This window comes from Equus asinus, chromosome 11, assembly GCF_041296235.1.
Source record: "Equus asinus isolate D_3611 breed Donkey chromosome 11, EquAss-T2T_v2, whole genome shotgun sequence".
Taxonomy (NCBI): domain Eukaryota; kingdom Metazoa; phylum Chordata; class Mammalia; order Perissodactyla; family Equidae; genus Equus; species Equus asinus.
Genome location: NC_091800.1, coordinates 4,715,769 through 4,738,707, shown reverse-complemented (window position 1 = coordinate 4,738,707; position 22,939 = coordinate 4,715,769). Strand labels below are relative to the sequence as shown.

General features: G+C 42.5%; 1 protein-coding gene across 1 annotated transcript in view; it reads right to left on the bottom strand.

The window, feature by feature from the left end:
• FGF9 (fibroblast growth factor 9) overlaps positions 1-1,406 on the bottom strand; it is a 31,128-nt gene extending 29,722 nt beyond the window's left edge. The window contains exon 1 of the mRNA XM_014837137.3: positions 300-1,406. Within this exon, the coding sequence (XP_014692623.1) occupies positions 300-576 (277 nt within the window). The 5' untranslated portion in view covers positions 577-1,406. The remainder of the gene's footprint in view (positions 1-299) is intronic.
• Positions 1,407-22,939: the final 21,533 nt, after the last annotated feature.

Here is a 22,939-nt window from a genome sequence, read left to right as displayed (position 1 = left end):
ATCTTCCCGAGTATCTGATGCATAAGAACTAGGAACTTGCGTTATATTTATAAATTATGCCCTCCTTTAAAAAAAAAAAAAGGCCTTTCAGTGTAGACTTGCATCAGTGCCAACGGCAGATCTGCAATTCCGGAGGCTTTTTTTTTTTCTTTTTTTCCTTTTTTTTTTTTGAGCTGGCAAGACAGAGAGAGATAGAGGGAGAGATCGCCTCCCGCACCCCCGCCCGGCCACCGCCTTCTTGGTAGTTAGAATCCGAACATGTCATCGCACGGACACTAAAGGGTTAATGGTATACCTACCGAATCGGCTGTGGTCTTTCCTGGTTCCCTGGATAGTACCGTTGGGGAAGATTTCTAAGTGAAATCCAGTCCTGCAGTATAGCTGCCGCCGCCTGAGAATCCCCTTTAAATGATCCAAGTCCGTGACCGCGGGTCCCCTGGGAAGCCCCCCTGCTTCGGACTGACCCAGGTGGTCACTTAACAAAACCGGGCTGTCCACCGGCAACACGGGCACATTCCCAAACGGTACCGCATCCTGTACACCGAAATAGTTCCCAACTTCACCTAAGGGAGCCATCAGAAGACTCGGCTTTCGGAGCACAGGAATAAACAATAATGATGGTGTCAACCCAGGAGATATTAGGCGAGGTATATCCAACTCCCCTCCCTTACTGCAGAGGCAGAGAGAGAAAAAAAGGTTCTTTTCTTCAATCCATTAAATGCATAAATAAAAGTAATCTGCTGTTTCACTGGCACAGGTTCAAGGTCAAACCACCGATAGTCTAAGAAACCACCACTTTATACTCACACACTGACATATTGATAAACATATCTATGTATCTCAATAGATAGATCCCCAGCTCTTAACAGGCAGGAAGGTCTTCATCCCATCCGACCGTAGTAAGGAAAAAAAAATCGTAGCTCCTCCATTTGGTTTGAGATCAGAATGACCATAGCAACTTAAATGCCTAGGCGTTATTATAGGGATTTTTAAGATGCACGGGCTACGTCAGAATTTACGGATCCTGACTCCAGGAAGGCATGCGCTGTTTTTACTCTAACCGACTCTGCAGACATCAGCATGAATCCTTCAAGGGGAAAAAAAAAAAAATCTCACGTTGGCGGCGGCGACCAATCTCCCCTCCCGGTCCCCCCTCCAAAAATAATAATAATATTAATTTAAAAACAAAAAGAAGAAAAAAACTTTAGGCGTCCAAAGCTAGTATCCAGAATTCTCCAGAGGCCCGGCAGATGTCCATTGGCTTAGATCGGGCGGCGAGCGAGGAGAGCGGCGTCCGGAGCTCGCGTGCCGCCCTGGCTGCCGCGAACAGGTGTCGCCGCGCGGCCGCCGAGCGCCGTGGCCGCGAGCGCTCCTCCTGCGCAGCCCCCGCCGGCGCGCAGAGTGGCGCAGGCAGCGGCATTGGGCTGGGTTTAAGGTAGCGCCGCGGCCGCCCGGCCGCCCCGCGGTCCTAGCGCCCGCCCTACCGGCCGCGCCGCTCTGCGGCAGGCCCCGCGCGGCGTGCCAGAGCGCGGGACCTCCTGGGGACGACGCAGGAGCCCTGCTTTACAAAGAAAGATGTACCGGGAGAAGCAGGAGGCGGAAAGCCTGAGTCTCCTGACACGCCAGGTTCCCCTGAGGAATTGAAGCTGGTAACCTAAAACCTTGCTCGATACACTGATGGAGGTTCAGACTGAAACTGGGAAACTAGTTTTCACATGGACTCTGTCATGTTGCATTGCGCTAGGAAATAAAACTTAGTTGAGAGAGCTGGAGGGAAGGGGGTTTGATTTACTGAGCTTGAACGGACATGGCAGTTTCTCGTTCATTCTTCTGCGAAACACAAGTGCAAGCTGTATTGCAGGTAAGACGGGTGGATGTGAAGCCAGCCTCCCTGTCTCTCTCTCCCCCTCTCGCTCGCTCTCTCTCTCACACACACATACACACACACAGAGAGAGCGAGAGAGGCAGATGTGGCCACCGTTTCGGTTTTGCTCGGGGCTTTCTGCTGGGCATCTTGGGGTCGGCGCTGTGTTCAGGGCCCGCCCGGCGCCGGGGTCGGGGCGGCCGCGGTGTAGTCGGCAGGGGCGCCAGAGAAGCGCCTGGGTCCCCGAGTTCGACGCGCGCGCGCGTCTCCGGAGAGTCGGGTGGAGGAGAGCGCTCCAGTGGGCGCCCTCTTTCCCCCAAACTATGCGATTTAGGGCGAACAGTGCCAGCCCCGGCCCAGTTTCTGTTCGGAGGAGCGAAAGGCGAGTTCCAGTGCCCCCGTCCAGGCCGAAGCCCGCGGCTGAGCCGGGAGAGCCGGGCGCGAGGCGCGTGGGGGGCGCCAGGGGACCGCGGCCGCTGCTTCCCGCTCTGCCCACGGGCCGCACGTGGAAGCCTGACCTCCAGAGCTCAGGCTCGGGTTTCTGCTCGCAGCCGGCGGCCTTCGCGCCCAGCCGGAGGCCGGGACAAAGAAATCCGCCGCCCGGGGCCGCGAGGGGCCCTGCCGGGCCAGGCCCGCCCGAGAGCCCGGCGGCGGCGCGCTCAGCGCGAGGGGCTGCCGGCCTGTGCCCCGGTCCCCCGCGGGGGCGGGCGCTGAGCTCAGCGTCCCCCACACACATACACACACACACACACACACACACTCGCTCTGCAGCCCGCCCGCGGGCCCCGCTCCCCTCCGCTCGTCTTTGTTCACATTGTCTTAGAAATGGCCCGACTCTTGGGTCAAGATGGTGAAAGTTGCCGAGACTTGAGCAGAGCTCCAGACTGCGGGACATGCGAGGGAGAAGCCAAGTCGAAAGCAAAGACTGGACCCCTGCGGTGGGAAAGGAGATCAGAGCCTTTCTATGGGGGAGAAGTCGGATCCACCTTAGTAGTCGGCTGAAGGCTGGAGGTGAAGGGCTGGGCTGGCCCTACTCAGGAAGGGAGGGTTTCGCCGGAAGATGAGAGGGAGCAATGAATTTGCAGATTTCTTGGGCGCCGGAGGTGCCGGCGACCTGGAGCGACCTCACCCTGCCCCCCGGGGTGGAAGGCGAGCTCCGAGCCCGGCAAGGAGGAAGGAGAGGGGCGAGGTGAGCTTCCCTGCTTTCCATTCCCACACCCATTTGCCGCAGTCCCAGGTCATTGGGTGTCGGGGGCTGACTCCGTGCGTCTTGCTTACGTGCTTGTGAAGCCCCGGAGCCCTGCCCCGCGGTATTTACAGCCGTCACCTCGACGGTGGGCTTTAATGTTAACTGCTCACTGGTAGATTCAAGAAGCTGGGGAGGAAGTGTCACTTCTCGTAAACCACCCGAGAAGCTCGCATTCATCACTGAGGGTGTCAGCAGCGCTGGGTTCAGCAGGGGCGTTCCTGGACCACTTGGGTACAATGCGCCGGCTTGGTTACTTTTTTCATAAAACCTGATGAAGAAAGAGAGACGGGAAGACGAAACAAGAGACAGGCACAGAGAGAGATGGAGAAAGGGAGACGACAAGGAGAGAGACGAGAAGCACGTGGACATTTCCCCTGAAGACAGGACTGGGACAATTTCCACCAGCTGTCTCCAACCACATTCTTTCGGTCTGAATTTAGACTGTCAGCCAATGAGAAAAGACCATTTCCTCTTTTGAATCCTGCAGCCTCACGACCGTCACTTTAAAAAGCGATGCAGCAATGGGAGGGAGGGCTGAGTAGCTGATTAAAGACTTTCCCAGTCAGAAGCATCCTCCTGTGGCTTCTCTTTCCCACTGCCTTTGGCTTAGTTCACATTTCATCTGCATCCCTAGCTCTAGCTGCAGGAAGCTTTGCTGCTTCCTTGTCTCTTTAACTTGCCCAGCAGCTTTCTCCCCCTGCTTCTGTTTGGTCGTGTTTTCCTGTTACAGTAAAGAAAACAATGTCCTTCCTTTCACTGGTCACATTACATTTCTTTGGAGCCCACCCCACTGGCCATGGCTGACTTCTTCACGATGCCCTCTCAGGTCTACCATGGTCGTGAGCTCTGTGTGCAGGCCTGTACTTATGTTTTACAAGTCATCTTCAATTAGTACCTAGACGTGGAGCTCCAAGAGGACTGAGGCCTTGCTTTCTAGAGACACTTGGTCTAATTGGCATAATAACACCTGCCTTGGAAGACTGTTGTTAGGAATAAAGAGAAAAATGCACATAAAGCAGGCAGCAAGCAACAGACACTTAAGACTTGGTAGCTGTTATTATGCTCTTCCTCTGACGGTTCCCCGTGGATTTCTGCCCAGAGGGTATTCAGCAAATATTATTATTGATCTCAACCCCAGTGCTCTCTTAGGATAGCTCTTAAAATATTTTAATCCCCCTTGTTTTCCCCTCTTCCAGTTTATCAGCTCTCTTTTCTGCTGACAATTTAGTACTTAGACCCGGGGAGGAATAAATGACAAGGGAAGTAAAGAGAGAGATGAAGAGCAATGAGCACTAGGAGAGGGGTCCGCACATCTGCACCCAGCTCTCCCAACCCCACCTGCTCCCTGTGATTTCCATCCGTCCCTCACGGACCCCAGGGAGCTGTGCTGAAGATGGGCATGTGCTACGTGCCTGTAAAAATGGCCTGCAAGGTCCCAAGTCCCTACAAACTTAAGGTGACCGTTTGAAAAATGTGCTCTGTTCGCCTCCACTACTTTGCTCGTTAACATGTGTCTCCTCCTTCCACGTCCTTGGAACCCCCAAGCGAACATCACCACAGAATTTTTTCATTCCTCTCCTACAACAATAAGGTGTAACTGGGCCTCTAACCTTCCATCTCCATTTCTTGCATTCCCCCGACCCCACTCTACAACCCTTCAGTCCAGGGCTTTTGTTTGGGAACTGTGAGGTGTGCGGGGTGAAGGGCAGTGGTTGGGAAGCCTGAAGTCTGTTCCCACTCTGACCTCCATGGACCAGATTTAAGCTTCAATGGTCAGAGGACAGACAGAGGTAGCCAACATCAATTAACTGCTTACTGTGTTCCAGACACTCTACTAAGTGCTTTTATGCTTTATCTGTTTAATCCTCAAAATTACCTTATAAGATAGATACTATTATTATTCCCTTTTATACATTGAGGAAACTGGCTTATAAAGATTAAGTGACGTGCCTATTGCCACAGTGTTAATAAATGGTGGAGCCAAGTTCACAGACCTCAGACCCCCATTGTGCAACACTGCTCTCTCTTAAAATAGACATATACTTCTAAATTTTTATAAATAGCATGTTTCCATAAAATAAATATATAGAAATAAATAGCTTATATACATATATGAACAACCAGTTAAAAGACGTAATGAAGGAATGAAGACCCCAGTTATAATACAGAAAAAGAGAAAAGAAAGATAAGATTCCTAGGAATAAAATTAACAAAAACGTAGGGCCGGCCAGGTGGCACAGTGGTTAAGTTTGCACATTCTGCTTTGACGGCCCAGAGTTTCGCCTGTTCGGATCCCAGGTGCAGACCTATGCACCGCTTGTCAAGCCACTCTGTGACAGGCATCCCACATATAAAGTAGAGGAAGATGGGCTCGGATGTTAGCTCAGGGCTAATCTTCCTCAAAAAAAAAATTAACAAAAATGTGCAAGATCTTTATGATGAAATATGTTTAAAGCTCTCTAGAGATGCAAAAAATACTTGAACAAATGGAAAGGCATACAATGTTCTTAGAAAAACTCAATTTCATAAATATGCAGTCGCTCCTAAATTAATCTAAAAACTTAACTTGATCACGACAAAAATACCAACGTCTTTTTATTAGAAACACTGATGCTAAAGTTAATATAGAAAATTAAATTGACAAAAAATGTTTGAAATTGACAAGAAAAATAAGGAAGTAACTAGCCGTACAATATTTTTAAATGTTTTAAAGCTATACTAATTAAAACAGAGGAGTATCATATGAATTATTCATATTAGCATATGAATAAAAAGATAAAGCAATAACACAGAATAGGAATTACAGAAATAGACCCAAATACATATTTTAATTTAATGCATGACAATCAATCAATGGGAAAAAAAATGAACTATTGAGTAAACGGTTTTGAAACAACTGAATAGACAAACTGGAAAAAATAAGTAGTATCTATTCTTCACAATTTACATGAGGATAAAACCTAAATGGAGCAAATATTTAAATATGAAAAATAAAATCGTAAGTACTAAAAGAAACAATGGAAGAATTCCTTTATAATCTGAATTGTGAAGGCCTTACTAATTGTCTCACAGAAACCAAACACCTAAAAGATAAATGATAAATTCAACCACACAAAAACATTTGTTTAAGTGCATGGGGAGGAAATTCAAAAGATAAATGACAAAATAGAAAAAAAAGTGCATTTCATATCAAGATAAAGACTAATTTCCCTAATATATAAAGAGCTCCTACAAATCAATAAGAAAACTACAACTTCTGGTTTCCAGTTTGACATGTAAAGAGCTTGGAAGTCATCATTCCCGTCCACACAACAAGAAAAAAGTTTAACAAACTGAAAAAGTCAACAACTCTTCTTAGATTCTTCAAAGAATTGAAGTCACAGGACAAAGTGCTGTCCTGAAAACTAGAGAGACAGACAGACAGATACAGAGACTCACAGCTTATGAGAGCAGAAGCCCACAGTTGGAACCAGGATCAGTAGGAACACTTTAAATTGTAACTGATGAGTTGCTGGAGGCTTAGTGTGAACAAGCGTGAGAGTTAAAAGTTCAAAAGAGGCCCAGTCTTAGAAGGGCCCCTACACTTTCCTGATTTACCTCCAGGAACCCTACCCGGTTGTCACTGAGAAGATCTGAGAAGAATCCCCTCCTGCTTCCTTCAGGAGCAAGGGAAAGTGACCCTTTTGAAATATGCCCAGAGCTCTCTGTTCTTGTTAACAAAGCCTGCCCTCAAGGGAAAGTATCTTACCAGCACCTAACCAACCTGGCAGAAGGGAAAAATCCAACTTCAGCCCCCTCTAGTCTTCAATGTGGGGGAAGGGAAATACCCCACTCAGGCTTACTAAAAGCCTGAGACTGGTCATCAGACTAGAGCACTGCCTCTGCCTCCAGCCTTACCACCACATCCACAGGGTTCCTGGGCGATAATAGGGATTAGAGCTAAATGAACTGCAAGCCTCTGACCCTATTTAAGGAGTCTCTAGGGAAACCCAAAGACAACAGGGAAGACAAAAACGAGGACACCAGAAGAAATTTTAGCCCCTGACACCACGGCTACTGCAAACTAATTAACAGCCTAACTCCTAGCCAGCTAAATACAAAACTTCACACTAAAGGCCTATCTACCTCAGTAATTTTTACCTGATACATCACACCCAGCTTTCAACAAAAAATTACAAGCCATGCTAAAAGGTAAAAAAAAAAGAAAAGAAAAGAAAAAGAAAGAAAGAAAGAAAAGAAAATACACAGTATGAAGGGACAAAGTAGGCATCAGAACCAAGCTTAGATATGGTAGAGATGTCGGAATCATCACACCAGGAATTTGAAATAACCATGATTAATATGCTAAGGGCTCTAATGGAAAAGTGGACAAGGTGCAAGAACAGATGGGTAATGTAAGCAGAGAGATGAAGATTAAAGGAAAGAATCAAAAGGAAATGCTAGAAATCAAAAACACTGTAACAGGAATGAAGAACGCCTTTGATGGGCTCGTCAGTAGACTGGACACAGCCGAGGGAAGAACCAGTGAGCCTAAACATATGTCAATAGAAACTTCTCAAACTGAAATCAAAGATTAAAAAAAAGAATGAAAAAATGGAATAGAATATCCAAGAACTATGGGATAATTACAAAAGGTATAACATACACATGATGGGATTAACAGAAGGAGACGAAAGAGAGAAAAAAAGCAGAAGAAATATCTGAAGTGATAACAGTTGAGCATTTTCCAAAATTGATGACAGATTCTAAGCCACAGATCTGGGAAGCTTAGAGAATACTAAGTAGGTTAAATACCAAAAAATCTACACTGCATATCATATTCAATATATCATATTCCATGTCTACAGGGTAGACAATTAAAGACAAAGAGAAAATCTTGAAAAAGGCCAAAGAAGAAAAAAAGAATCGTACCTATAGAGGAACAAGGGTAAGAATTACATTGGACTTCTCTTCAGAAACCAAGCAAGCAAGAAAAGAGGGGAGTGAAATAATTAGTGTTGAAAGAAAAAAGAAAAATACTAACAATAGAATAAAATAGTTCACAGAAAAGGAAATACAAATGGTTCTTAAACATTAGTAAATATGCTTAATTCATTCATAATAAAAGAAATGCAAAATAAAACTGGGCTGATATACCATTTTTTACCTATAAATTTTACAAATATTAAAAAATAATATGAAACACTGTGTTAGAGTTTGGGGAACCCAGATACTCTCACATTACTCTGGAGAGGAAATTGACATAGCCTTTATGAAGGGCACTTTGGTAATAGTTACTAAAATTACAAATACACAGATCCTTTGACTCAGCGATCTCTCTTCTGGAAATTTCTCTTAAGTGTCTCTGCACACACATGCAAAATCATGTGTGCAGAAGATTCCTCATTGTGGTGCTCTTTGTAGCAGCAAAGATGGGAAGAGCCCATGTGTCCATCAAGAATGACTGGTTACATGAATTATAATAAATCCATTAAATAGAATCTTAAGCAACTTGTTAAAGGAAAAAACAATTTCCTTTTCCTTTTTCCTTAGTCCTTCTGTGGACTAAGCCCCAAAGGATATTGTTGAGGGAAAAATAGGATCCAGAACAGTGTATATGTTACTCCATCATTTGTGTCATAAAGGGGAAACTTTTCTATTTATGCATGTAAGTAATATGTCTGGAGTATAAACAAGAAACAAAGGCACTAGCTTTGGCTGCCTTCAAGAAAAGAAACTGTACAGCTGGGGGACCTGGGGTAGGAGGGAGAATTTCACTATAAACACTCTCTTACCTTTTTGAGTCACATGAATGTAGGACTTATTTACAAAAACATAAACACAGTTTAATTTTTAAAAAATAATTACAGGAGCCGGCTGGCTGGTATAGTGGTTAAGTTCACACGCTCTGCTTCAGTGGCCAGAGGTTTTCGGGTTCAGATCCTGGGTGCGGACCTATGCACTGCTCATCAAGCCATGCTGTGGAAGCGTCCCACATACAAAATAGAGCAAGATTGGCACGGATGTTAGCTCAGCAACAATCTTCTTCAAGGAAAAAGAAGAGGAAGATCGGCAACAGACGTTAGTTCAGGGCTAATCTTCCCCACCAAAAAAATTAAAAAATAAAAATTACATATTCCTCTTTGAAAGGAATGGAAATACAGTGACTGATACAAAGATCTTGAGAGCAACTGCAGAAAACGTTGTAATCAGGGACCACTTTCCTGCACACAACCCCAAGTGCATGAATTGACACATCTCTGAAAACGTGATAAAGTCAAACACATCAGGCCTCCAGGGAAGCCCTGCAAGATGCCCTCTTTGCCATCTCTCTCACTATGGTTCTTATCTTTCCTTAACCACGTTCAGCTTTTTTTCCTTCCATTTTACCTTCCGGCCTCTCCCTGTTTCTCCTATCATAAAACATGGCTGACACAGCCCTGGGACCCTCTTCACTTGTCATTGTCCCAACATTACATCGCATTGCTGGTTCAAATGCCCACCTCCCACGTAGAGTTCATCCTCACGGCCAGCCAAGCTGCCCCACTTCTGGATGTGACCTCCTCCAACCTTGCCTCTTTGTTTCCACTTCCCTTCCTTTCACCTACTCCCAAATCCTTAAATAAAGCCCATTAACTGAGACGTCCCAGATTACATCTCTAGCCCTTCTCTCTCCCCTAAATAATGATAGTTATCCAGCTGCTTCTCTGACTCCTACGCCTGATTGCCTAGGAGACCTCCAAAACCTAACGCCACCAAAACTGAGCTCTCGTCCACAGACCACTCCCTCAGCAGTCTGGGCCCCTAGGTATTCCGTCTCAGTAAAGGGCACGGGCATTCACTCAACTGTTCAGACCAAGAAAGAAAAAAAGGAAGGAGTCATTCTTCATCCAAATCCTAACAGTTCTTTCAAAACATATCCAAAGCCAGCCACTTTTTACCATGCTGACTGATGCCACCTTGGTTCTAGCCACCAACACCTCTGCCCTGGATTACTGCAATGACTTCCTCACTGGTCTCCTCTTAAGCGTTTTACCCACATGCCACATCAATAAGTCAGATCATGTCACTCTCCGGTTACCCTTATACCTAATTACCTACAGCAATATTCACTATATGAGCCCTGGCTACCACTCTGATTCCATCTCCCACTGTCCCATGTGTTCACTCTACTTCTTACAACTGGCCTCCTTGTTGTTTTTCAAATATGCCAAGTACATTCCCATCTTGTGGCTCACCTTCTGCTTGAACATTTTCCTCTCAAATATCCCATGGCTTGTACCCTTGCTTCATCAAGTCTGTATGGAATTACCACCTTCTTAAAGAGATTTTTCTTCATCACTCTATCTAAAATGGCCATCTCCTATCACCCACTGTCACTATTGTTTGTCACAATAATTATTACTGGCCCATATGTTTGTGATAACACGATAGACAAGGCCTTTGCTGTCATGGAGCTGACATTCTGTGAAGAGAAGCAGACAATAAACAAGTAAACAAGATAATTCTAGAGAGTAGTAAGTGCTATAAGAAAATAAAACAGAGTTCTGTGGATGTGACTGGAAGTTCTGCTTTCTAAGAAGATGACACTTTCTAAGAAGATGACAAGAAGGACCTGGCCTTGCTAAGATCTGAGTAAAGAGAATTCCAGGTGAGGGATCAGCAAGCACAAAGACCATGAAGAAAGAAGGAGCTTGAAATGAGTGAGGAACAGAAGCCGATGGCAGTAGCAGAATTAGGGAAAGGATAGTCATGTGAAACGAAGTAGGAGAGATGGCCAAGGGCCAGTTCCTTATAGAGCACTGTAGACCTTGCCGAGAGCTGGGTGCTATTCTAAGTGTGATAAACAACCACTGTGATTGATAATGATTCCCCCCAAAGAATCCACAGACTATACAAAGCAGTTACTTCACTTTTCAAACGTAACAAATGCCAATCAGTGTTTTAAAATACCATGAAAATCCTCTGTCTGGAATTTTATTGACTCTCATTAGAATAAGCCTTTATCTTTCCCAATACTTTCTGTTACTCATTATTCTTTCCCAAGACCAGATTTTTACCCAGGTTTCTCTGCTCCTACTTCTCCCCAACTTAAGCTGATTTGTACTCAGACTCCCACTGAGTTACCTGTCTGTATCCTCTTCTCCATTTCTTTCAGTTCTGCTCTTTGTTATCATTAACAAGAATGCCACGTTAATGGAACATCTATCTGCTTCATTTCTTACAGTTCTATGCTTTTTAGTGATTCGATGGATAATTATCAAGTTACCACTTTTGTAATAAGTACCTAAAAACATAAGATGTAGGAAGAATAGAAAAACTATGAAAGCATAAGTTATATTAAGAAGAATAAAATAATATTAGAGGTGTGACAAATTTCTAGAAGCCATATATCACATGTGGTGAAGAATGAATGAAGAAGAAAAATAAGAAAGGTAAAGAGAAAATTATTAAAAAAGAAAGTAAGGACATCTAACTCCTATTATTTATGTGCCAGCAAAAACTTCGCACTTTTATTAAAGAATTCCTTTTCCAGTTAGACCAGAATTTCTTTACAATAGGAGAAAATATCCAGAAAACATACAAAAGATGTTTTTGAGTACATATTTTGTACAAGGCATGGTGCTAGAGTTTGTTTGGGACACGTACATGTATAGGACAGAATGCCTACCCTCATCTTTTATTTTTGTACAGCCTCTATTCATTTATAGTTGTGCTTTCCTGCATTTCCCCTTGCATTTCCCAGTTGTCATCTGGAAACGTTTTCCTTCTGCCTAAAGAACTGTCCGTGGTTTTCTTTTAGTGAAGACTACTGGCCACAAATTCCCTCAGTGTTTGTCAGAAAATATTTTCACTTTACCATCATCTTTTAAGATACTTTCACTGGGTATAGAATCCTGGTTGACAGTCATTTTATTCACCAAAGTTATGGTTTTCTTTTATTGTCTTATGGCTTCTGTAATTTCAGTTGAGAAGTCACATCTATGTCTTGTTACTTTGCAGGTGATTGTCTTGTATCTCAGGATGCTTTTAAGATTTTGGGATTTTTTTGTCTATGACTTTTCAGCAGTTTTAATTTGTTGTCCCTAGATATAATTTTTTCCTGCTGATTCTGCTACAAGTTTACCAAGCTTCTTAAATCTGTGAATGATGTTCTCCAGTGTTGGAAAATTCTCACCATGTTTTTGAATATTACTTCTACTGTTCTCTCTTTCCTCTTTTTCTAGGACTACAGTTATGTGTATGTTAGACATTTTTGTTTTATTTTGTTTTCTGTTAGTTTTTCTCTTTACAAAGTTTCAGTCTGGGTATTTTCTGTTAATCTCTCTTCCAGTTCACTAGTCCTAATTTCTACTATAACCATTCTGCTGCTAATACTCACTAAGCTCTTAATTTCAGATAATGGTTTTTTCAGTTCTAGAATGCCCATTTAACTTTTTTAATAGATTCTCATTCTCTGGTGAAATTTTCCATATTTCCATCTGTTGTTTCCATCTCTCTATATATTCCTGAACATTATTTTAAGGCTCTTATTAAATCCAACAGTTTTATCTGTTGGAGTGGTCTGCTTCTGCTGTTTTTTGTCTCTTTATTATCATTCATATTTTCTTGTTTTTTCTTTGCATGTCTAGATATTGTTGATTATATGCCAGACAGTGTATATAAAAAAGTAGAGGCTTCTGACGATACTATAATCCACTAGAGAGTATGTCCCTTTTCTTCTTTTAGACAGCCTGGGTGAGGCACTGATCACCTGCATCCCATTCGGGACTGAATGAAGTTGGGGCTGGTCTGCAGTTTTAGTAAGACTCTGTAGGCCTCTGGTTCACCCCCGTTCCTTGGGTGTAGCCCTCTCATGCTTCTGATGGAGAGGCTGATGGGGCCTCAACCCTGAAAGATTACAGGAGCTCTACCTCTACCTTTCAGAGGTTTTCAAACCAGCTCTCCAGCCTCCTGGCCCCTCAAAGCTTCAAAAGCTGGTAAAGGTCTTAAGCAGGGGAAACAGCCATGTGGTTACAGCAGGCCCTATCACCCAGAGGCTTCTTGGGTCTTAAGAACACAAGCCTGTGAGAGGTTTCATTTGCCTTTTAGAAACTTTCAGCCTCCCTCTCCAGCATCCCATGAATCCCAAGAACTCAGCAAATATCTTGTGGAGAAAACCGGCTGAGTTTGAAACCCCTTGAGTTTCCAACTTGTCAATAGCCCCGTATTGGTTAAAGCTTTGCTGATTTCTCCTTCTTTCACAAGGACCCTCTGCCTGAGGCAAGTATGATCCTCAACCTGTGTCCAGAATCAACAAATGTGCCTAGGGCCAAAAACAGCTGTCAATCATCAGCTCACCTTGCAACAATTTGTCCCTGTCTGTAATTTTAGTTCATCTAGTACTCGTTTCTTCCACAACTCTCTGATGCCTTTAAAAATATATTTTCTTTTTTTTTTTTTAAAGATTGGCACCTGAGGGGCTGGCCCCGTGGCTGAGTGGTTGAGTTCGCACGCTCCGCTGCAGGCAGCCCAGTGTTTCATTGGTTCGAATCCTGGGTGCGGACATGGCACTGCTCATCAGACCACGCTGAGGCGGTGTCCCACATGCCACAGCTAGAAGGACCCACAACGAAGAATATACAACTATGTACCAGGGGGCTTTGGGGAGAAAAAGGAAATAATAAAATCTTTAAAAAAAAAAAAAAAAAGATTGGCACCTGAGCTAACAACTGTTGCCAATCTTCTTTTTTTTTTTTCTCCCCAAATCCTCCCAGTACATAGTTGTATATTTTAGTTGTGGATCCTCCTAGCTGTGGCATGTGAGATGCTGCCCCAGCATGGCCCAATGAGTGGTGCCATGTCTGCGCCCAGGATCTGAACTGGCGAAACCCTGGGCTGTAGAAGCAAAGTGCACAAACTTAACCACTCGGCCATGGGGCCGGCCCCTAAAAATACGATTTTTGTAATTTACCCAGTTTTTCCTGGTTGCTGCAATAAGACTACTAGCGTGCCTCAAGCAACTACATACTATCAAAAAGTAGTAGTTTCATATTTTATTTTTGAAAATGAGAAAAATTATGTCAAGGGTTTTACCTTATATTTCATGGTGTTTTATAGTTTTCAAAGATCTCATGCATTCGCTATCTCAATTAAACCTCTTACCAGGTCTGTGCCATGGGTAAACGAGGGTACCTGACTCAGCAGGGCATCTCCGAGGTCATACCACCTGGACAAAACTGCTCCTCTGAAAGGCCAGGAGGGCTTTTCCGAGTTCTTCTGAGACCTGGCGTGTCTGCTCTTTCTCTAATTGAAAGACATAAAAACAAATGGGAGATTATTTCAGTCTAAACAACACAGCCTTCAACAACCAACTTGTACTTGCTAGGCTTCATTTACAAGACGGCATGAACACGGACAGGCTCAACTTGGGGCTTAATGTTATTGGTGAACCATCTCCTTAGATCTTCATAAAGATGGGTTTACAACATTTATGAAACAATCACCTCAGACAGCATTTTCCACTGGGTTACTGACTGGAGAAAACGCAAAATCAAAGTAACATTCCAAATTTTTCTCAGGATATATATATAGCAGTAAAATTGTACACTATATGAACCTCCTGGCACATTAATTCTATAAATTATGCTGGTATGTAAACTCACCTCTAGATAACTATGCTGGCTTCTCAACATTATAGAACTGGGAGGATGTGTTTATCCTTACTACCTCTCTAGACAGGTTTACCAAGCTGGCCTTTCAAAGAAGTGGAATGTGCAACATCTTTAAGTATCTTCTAGATAGCTTTTGCAATTCAATAAATCTCCTTTTACTGTGGCAGAGTAGTTGCTATTCAGATGAGCTGGTCTTGAGCATGGTGGTCAGCAATACTTATGCGGTATCCTCTGAAGGGGATCCAGAAAGTCCCTTTGGCCAAAACTTCTCCCCTAGTATTAATGCAATTTAATACATATATTGGAGAGGAGAGGAGAGTGAGTCTTATTCATGAACTGGCCAGACCCAGAGGACACACGGTTAATATCAAGTTGTGAATAAGCATTCACTCAAGAATAATTAAAAAGCATGGGCTCAAAGAAAAGTAGAAAAATATGACCACACTCAGCATTCTCCATCTCTCTAGACAGGTAATGTTGGTGAGGCATTCTTACTTGCAATACACAGGAGCCACCTGAGGGCAAAGGAAGAGAAATCATGTTTTAAAATGCCAACAATGGTGATGATTCCTTCTCCACAGTGCTAGAATTTGATCATGTACATATTTTAATTGATCAGCTATATTTGGGGTTGTTTACTTTAGTGTGGCATTGTTTACTTCAATGTGTGGAACACACAATGAAAGGACAATCAGAATTTCTTGTATTTCTAAGTATGCACAAATATGGAAAGAACGCTGGATTTTGAATTACTTCTCACATGAAAAACTACGAGGAGATCCAAAAGACCCAACACTGCCCGTTCTTAATCTTTGAATATTTCTTTAATGATAGTTGAATTTTACTTACTTATTTCTGTTTCAACTATGTATCTGATTATGTGGATTTCGAATAGGATACTTGCCAGTGACTAACCGAAAACCTAAAAACTATGGCTTTTTCCTCAGTTAAAATTATTGGAGCATGAACTAAATTTGAAAACACAAATTGAAGGAAAGCATCAATAGTCGTGCACCTAAAAGAAAAAAGGCACACTTTGCTGAGCTTTAGAAAAACACCTACACTATATGATAAAATATGGAGCCAGATATTGAGTGTTTGCACGTATTCTTTTCCATAGAACAGGATGAAAAGGAATGCTCTCCCACAACTCATATATCCCTTTAGCCATAAAAGAAAAGAGAATGTAAAACAAGCAAAACAAGACAGTATAGCAAAGTAGAAAGAGCACATTCTTCAGAAGCTCTGCCATCTGGCGGACTGGACATGCTCCTTAATGGTTCTGAGTCCCATGTCCTCATCCGTACAATGAGGATGATGGTGATGCTGGCCACGTGCTTGGAGGAATAAAGAGATAGACCATGTAAAATGCCTCGTACCTAAAAAGGGCTCAATAAAGGTACGTCTTATTAATGAGCATAAATTAATTTTACTTAAACAGTAAAGCTATTTTCAACAAGGAAAAAATAAAGAGAAAATGATGTTTATGAAGTCTAAGCAATAGCAAAGAGAAAAGCAAAAAAAGAATTAAATACAACATGATTACCACTATACAAAAACAACATTTGCCTGGGGTAGGGTTTCAGAGGAAAGCCTGAAAGAAACACCCCAAAATGCCAGCATAGCTGTTGTGACCATGAACTTAGTGTTCCTGCCCTCCATTTCCCAGAGTTTCAATAGTGTGCTTAATGTTACTTATATCATGACAAAATATGTTTTTTGAATTTTGAAAGCTAAATGATGTCTTTTTTCATAAAAATTACCTACCTCTTAGCAGAGACATTCAAAATATCGCTTAATGTACTCCAGAGCTGTGTGCCTGATTGCTAATAATGAATCATTCAATTCATCATGTATTGAGAGCCGTGTGCCAGACTCCAGAAGGAAACAAAATAAATGAGATAGGGTCCTGTCCTCATTATGTCCCTTGATAATAACAATGGCGGTGGTTCTCCTATTGTAAGTCAGTTTGTTCATGAAGGCTTACAGGGCAACAGAGGAGGAGAGAGGGAGAGGAGGGGGAGATTTATTGCAGAGAATGGTGGGGACTGACTAGGGCAGGTCTGCGGGCTATAAACTCCGGGGTGGGCGCTGAAGCTGTGATGGGCGGGCGAAATTTCCTCTACCTCAGGGAAACCTCAGTTCTGCTTTTAACCCTTTCAACGGATTGGATCAGGCTAACACAGATTATCTAGGATAATCTCCTCGATTTAAAGCCAACTGATTTTAGATGTGAACCACATCTGCAGAACAGCTCAGGCCACACGGAGATGAGTGACTGAACACGTGGGGACTAGCCTCCCCTATTGGTCCCATCAAACCAGCCCTGACAGTCACAAAGCTTCTCTTCTTTTTTTCCTCCAACCTCCTAATTTATTTAAAGCCACTAGTATTTCAGACCCCACCAAAACAGCGCTCTCAGGAAATAATGCCCTTGCTAAACCTCTGTCTTCCTTCCCAAGGTCAGCCTGACCCAATGCTCGGTGGATTGGGAGCTTTCCTCTTGGCTGAACCATCATTAAATCAGACACAAAGTCCTATCACTAGGGTTAGAAGCTCTCTCTCTGGATAAGGCCTTAAATTAGGGCAGGATTCTTGTTCCAGATAGGCTGTTGCTCTAATCCTGATGAAAACCAATGTATATCAATGAAAAGCAAAATCCACTTCCTGTTAACCACAGTGTCAAATGTGAGGAGGCAAAAGGTGGTGACGAGCTCTGACTCCCACACTGTAGGCTCCAAATGTTTGGTGACTGTTGTCCTTTATTACACTTTACTTTCATTAGGAAATATCTTATTTAAATTTATTTTAGGCTATAAAATGTATTTGACATAACTGGCCTTTCTCCTGCCATATGTATCTACACCAGTGGATCTCACCGGGGCGATGGTGCCCTCCTGGGGACTTTAGGCAATGTCTGCAGACGTTTTTGGTTGCCACAAGGCGGGTGGGGGGCGGGAGGCTACTGGCATCTACAGGGGAAAGGCCAGGAGTGCCGCTGAACATCCTGCAATGTACCAGACAGGACCCCACAACAAGAATTATTCAACCCAAAATGTCAGTAGTGCCAAGGTCAGGAAACCCCGGTCAAGACCACACTAGCATGAGTTCTGCCACAAATTCCAATCAAGTTTCTCAAAACTTGAGGAAAATAAGCTTGTTAAATTTTCTTAACCTTTAGTTTCCAGACTTTGCTGAAATCGCCCTTTAAAATGGTATCAGAGTTTTGAGTGAGCTTGGAAGGGCAAGATGAAGAAAATATATCCATTTTTAAAATAACTGAAAATACTAATGTTCTGAGATAGTGAAAGTTATTGTTCTCAATTGCAGTTAAACTATTAAAACTTTAAAAATCATCACATGTCTACCGCACTGCTTAGTCATGAAACACAATTTATGTTATTAATTTTTTAAAATAATATATTTCAAGTGATTTGAATCAGTTTTCACTTATTCTTTAACTGGACTTACGTTAAATATCATTTGCTCCTTTCAAGATCTATTTCATCTCAAAAGTGGAATAAGAGAAAATTTTCTAGATTGTAACTGTAGCGTCCTCATGCCCAATGACTCTAATTTACAACTAACACAACACATAATTTTTACTAACAATTTACTATACTTGTCATTGAGGAAAAAAAGAAAGGCTGAAAATCGTGTGTTTTTCATTGCCCATTGTAGTAGTCAGGGTTCTCCAGAGAAACAGAATCAATATTATATATACATATGTATGTGTGTGTATATATACATAGAGAGATTTATTATATATGATATTATTTTATTATATTATATATATAAAGATACATATATATATATACGTATAAAGAGACTGATTATAAGGAACTGGCTCATGTGATCACAGAGGCTGGCAAGTCCAAAATCTGCGAAGCCAATGCCCCAGCTTAAGTCCAAAGGCCAGAAGCTGCTGTGGAACCAGGAAGAACCAATGCTCTAGTTCAGAGGCCATCGGACTGGAGAATTCTCTCTTACACAGGAGAGGGTTAGCCTTTTGCTCTATTCAGACCTCAACTGATTGGATGAGGCCCACCCACATTATGGAAGGCAATCAATTTTATTCAGCCTGCTGATATAAATGTTAACCTCATCCAAAAATACCCTCACAGAAACACCCAGAATAATGTTTGACCAAACATCTGACCATAAAATAACCATCACATTCATTGAGGGGAAAAAAAAAAAGACACCAGGAAAAAAAAAAGAAAAATTAGAAACCACTTAAATGTTCAATAATAAGTAATCAGTTAAATAGACCAATTCAGCCACACACTGACAGATCATAAACCATTATTTTTTTAGTGTGGTAGAAGATTGTTCAGTGTCATGAAAATTTTCTTAAATACCATTGACCAGGCTCTGCCATTCTACACATGAATTCTTACAGTACCTTGAGTTATAACTCATCCAGGCCTCGAAATTTAAACCCATTTAGTGCACTCAGGTCCCCACATATCAGAGCCATAAAATGGAATCACATAAGTGGAAGGAAACTTTGTGATCCTCTCATCCACAGCCCCTCTAAGGGTGATGAAGAAAAACAAGGGGGTGGTTTCGATTTATCTTGAATTATTGACGGAGCCTTGATTTCAAACACTTTAAAATAATAAGCATTTAAATATCAGACTAGGATTTGATGCTGACCACTAAAACGAACGGAAAAAGTACAAACCTGTGTTGGCAAAACAATATTTCACTATTTTTGTTAAAGTCAAGACTCTCCATAGGAGACTGACTTGTACTTTGCAGAGTATTGCTGGTCTCCGTCCTGGCTGTGCTCAGGGTTATGTGTGGAATGACAACAAAATATAGTTGCTTGGGACCCATCTCAGACTTGCTGCTAGAATTCCCCTTCTAGTGAGAATGCTGATCTAAATTGTACTGAAACTTTTGACTTGGTTTATTTAGATATGCCCAAAGCAAAAGGCAAAAAAGGGTATTGAACAAGCAAATTATGATTTTTTTAAAAAACGGGCCTACAATTTCAGAAACAGTGCTTTCACAACTACTTTTTTCCACCTCTAAAATAAAGTTTTGGATCAGAGAAAGTCTTACTAAATTCATTTCTGAAGTTAATCACAAAAAAGTAAACAGATTATTGATTTTAACTTGATCAATGTCTGGGACCAGCCTTTTGAATTCAGGTATAAATTTATAATACGTCTTTCTGTTAACGATACTCAAACACTTGAATGCCACCCCATTAGAGTTCAGAGCTCTGATATTAACGACAAACATATTCTTCTGGTACCATTTGGTATATGTGAACAGCAACAAAGTCTAGAGAAATACTAGATACTTCCAGGATGTGACTTTTAATTATGAATTTGTTACTCTTGGACTAAAAAGCGAGGACAGTAACATTTACAAACTGTGTCAAAATCATGATGAGAAGAATGCCTATGAAACACGGTAAGATCCTTAAATAAAAGGTATGACATAGACAGAAGTTCTGAAGCTACGCCATTGCTATAGCTACAGTAATGAACGTAATCAAAACATTTGTGTTCAGCTTCACAAAACCAGTTACCGAAATACATTACCTCTATTGGGAAGGTTGATGAATTAATTTTTCTTAAACATGATACAATAACTTATCAAAAGATTCACTTCCCCACAGTCAACAGCTTCCTGTAACGGGCTGCCCAATGAAGATTCTGCTGCTAAACGAGATCTATGCACAACGGGTCCCAGAACTTGACCTGGAAATCACTTGGAATTCTTATTTAAAATGCACATTTCTGAGATCAACCCATAGAGATTCCAATTCAATATTTCCTAGGTGGAACCAAAACATCCATGTTTTTAATGCAGACCCCAAGTGACTCTGGCTCGTGATCAGGGAATCCACACTTGGAGGAACTCTGCAGTACCCTGTAGCCTTTGGCTTGTTTCGCCTGTAGAGATTTTCACTGACGGTTCTCATTCCCTTATCTAGTTTTAGTCAGCACTTCTCCAGCTTGGCTGAGCACTGGAATCAGCTGGGAGCCAGGTTTCACCCTCAAAGATGCTGAGTAAAACGGTCCAGGTGGAGCCCACGTGGGTGCATTTTTGTAGCGCTCCCAGGTGGAGGTCCAGTTTGAGGGTATAGTCGGTGGTCTTCATACTGACTGTAATAGGCTCCCTGGCCCATACAGCCAGTCTCATCACCAAGTTGTGAGCGCTGAGAAAACTGCCTGTTAGAGTCCTCATGGCCGGGACGCCAACGCCAGAGGATAGCTAAGTCATCAAGATGAAGGACTTGCGTGCTGAGCAGAAAGAAGGCCTTCTGAACTGAAGTCTCCTATCCTGGACACAGTTCCAGACCGGGCCTTTGGGAACACTGCCCCTTACTCGTCACCGAAAAAAACACAGGCCCGACCAAACGACAGGGCTTTTGGTCACAGAAAATGGGCTTTTCTTACTAGTGAGGGATGGTCTTTCTCCCTCATGTGAATTGTTCTGCTTTAGCTAGCTAAGGATCATTCAATCAATAGATATTAAATTAATAAGTAATGTTTAATATGTATATTTATTTATACATTTACTCTTGACTACCAAAAGAGAATAATTCTCATGCGGGAGAGGGACTCTTCCATGTGTATATACATAATATATATGTTATTGCAAAAGCAATACAAGCTTGCTGTAAAATAGCCAAACAATTCAGAACTATATGAAGTAAAAATAAGAAAGTCTCTCCCATCTTCTTATAGGCACTCACCAGTACTTGACGTGTATCCTTCCAGACCTTTTTCTAAGTACCTACATATAGGGTTGTTACTTTAAATGGGAACAAATTACACATATTGATAGGCAGCTTGCTTTTTAAAAATCAATGCTATCCCAAGGACATCCTCCTGTGTCAGAACGTGCATTATAATGGCCACTTCATTTTCCATAGTATCGATGTACCATAATTCAACAATTTCTTCCTATTGATGGATGTTTGGATTGTCAACAGTTTTTCACTCTTATAGACAACGCCACAAGGAACAGCCTTTAAACTAGACACTGTTCATCCTGAGGTTGGTACTTCTCCTTGCACGGCTGCGGGAAGTGGTGTTCCGAGAAGGTGAATGCTGTGCCCTGGAGCTGTGCAGAGAGCTGCCCAAGGTGACTGCCCGCTCAGACGGTTCTTGGTAGCGCAGCTCTCCCTGCCGAGGCTTTCCTGCCCTGTTCATGCTCCTCAAATCTGGCCAATGAACGTGGACTGAGCTTCCGCTAAGTGCATGGTCCTGTAGATGCTGGGACTTCAATGCTATGTAAGATACCGTCCCTGCCCTCCAGGCACTCAACATCATGCTGGCAATCTGTAAAAGAAACAGAGCACAGGGGAAGAGAGGAAGGTGTGATGGCCTGACCAGGCCTTGGTCTTCACCCTTTGCTAAAACCTCGCTAGCTATGCCCCACAACTAATCTACCTGTGCTCTTAGTACCTACCTAACTTTCAAAAGATGAAATCACTCTGAGAACATCTCAAACATCTCTCCTCTGGAAGATATGCTGACTGTACATCTTGAAAATAAATAAACATACATATATGTCATACACACATGCATTGTGGGAGGAAGGTGTGTGTCCTCACAGTTGGCTTGGCTCCCTCTGTGCTATCCTCAATGGAGATGGTCACTGTCCTCTCCAAGATCACAATTCTTCATATATTTGAATACCATCAATGAGACATTTCAACTCTATCTTCCCACGCTGAATAACACTGATTTCCTTATTTCATTTTCATTTTCCTACCTTCCAACCTTACACTATATTTTTGGATTTTCTCTGCACTTTCCATTCAGGAGGATATGCTCCCCAACGCCACCCAAGTGTAAGGTCTGCAGAGTCAGGGCTCTTTGTCCTGTTCACCAGTAGATCCAAGTCTCAAGAAGTGGGGCTGGTCCATCTTAGGTGCTCAGTAAAGATTTGTTGACCCACTGAATGAATGTCCCTGTCTCACCTTTCTATGTTCCAGCTCTGATTATGTATGATAAGTAGGTTATATGCCAAAAAATTAAATTCTCCTCTCCTGATCCCAACAGTGCTTGTCGTCAGGATGTTTGAGCACATTTTACAGCCACCTGCTTGAATACAAGGGGAGAAGTTTTCAAGTTCTATAAAGTAATACTTGTGGCTACTTTCCAAAATTTTCCTCATTCACTCAAGGCATTTCTTATGCTTTAGCCTTGATGTTACAGCATT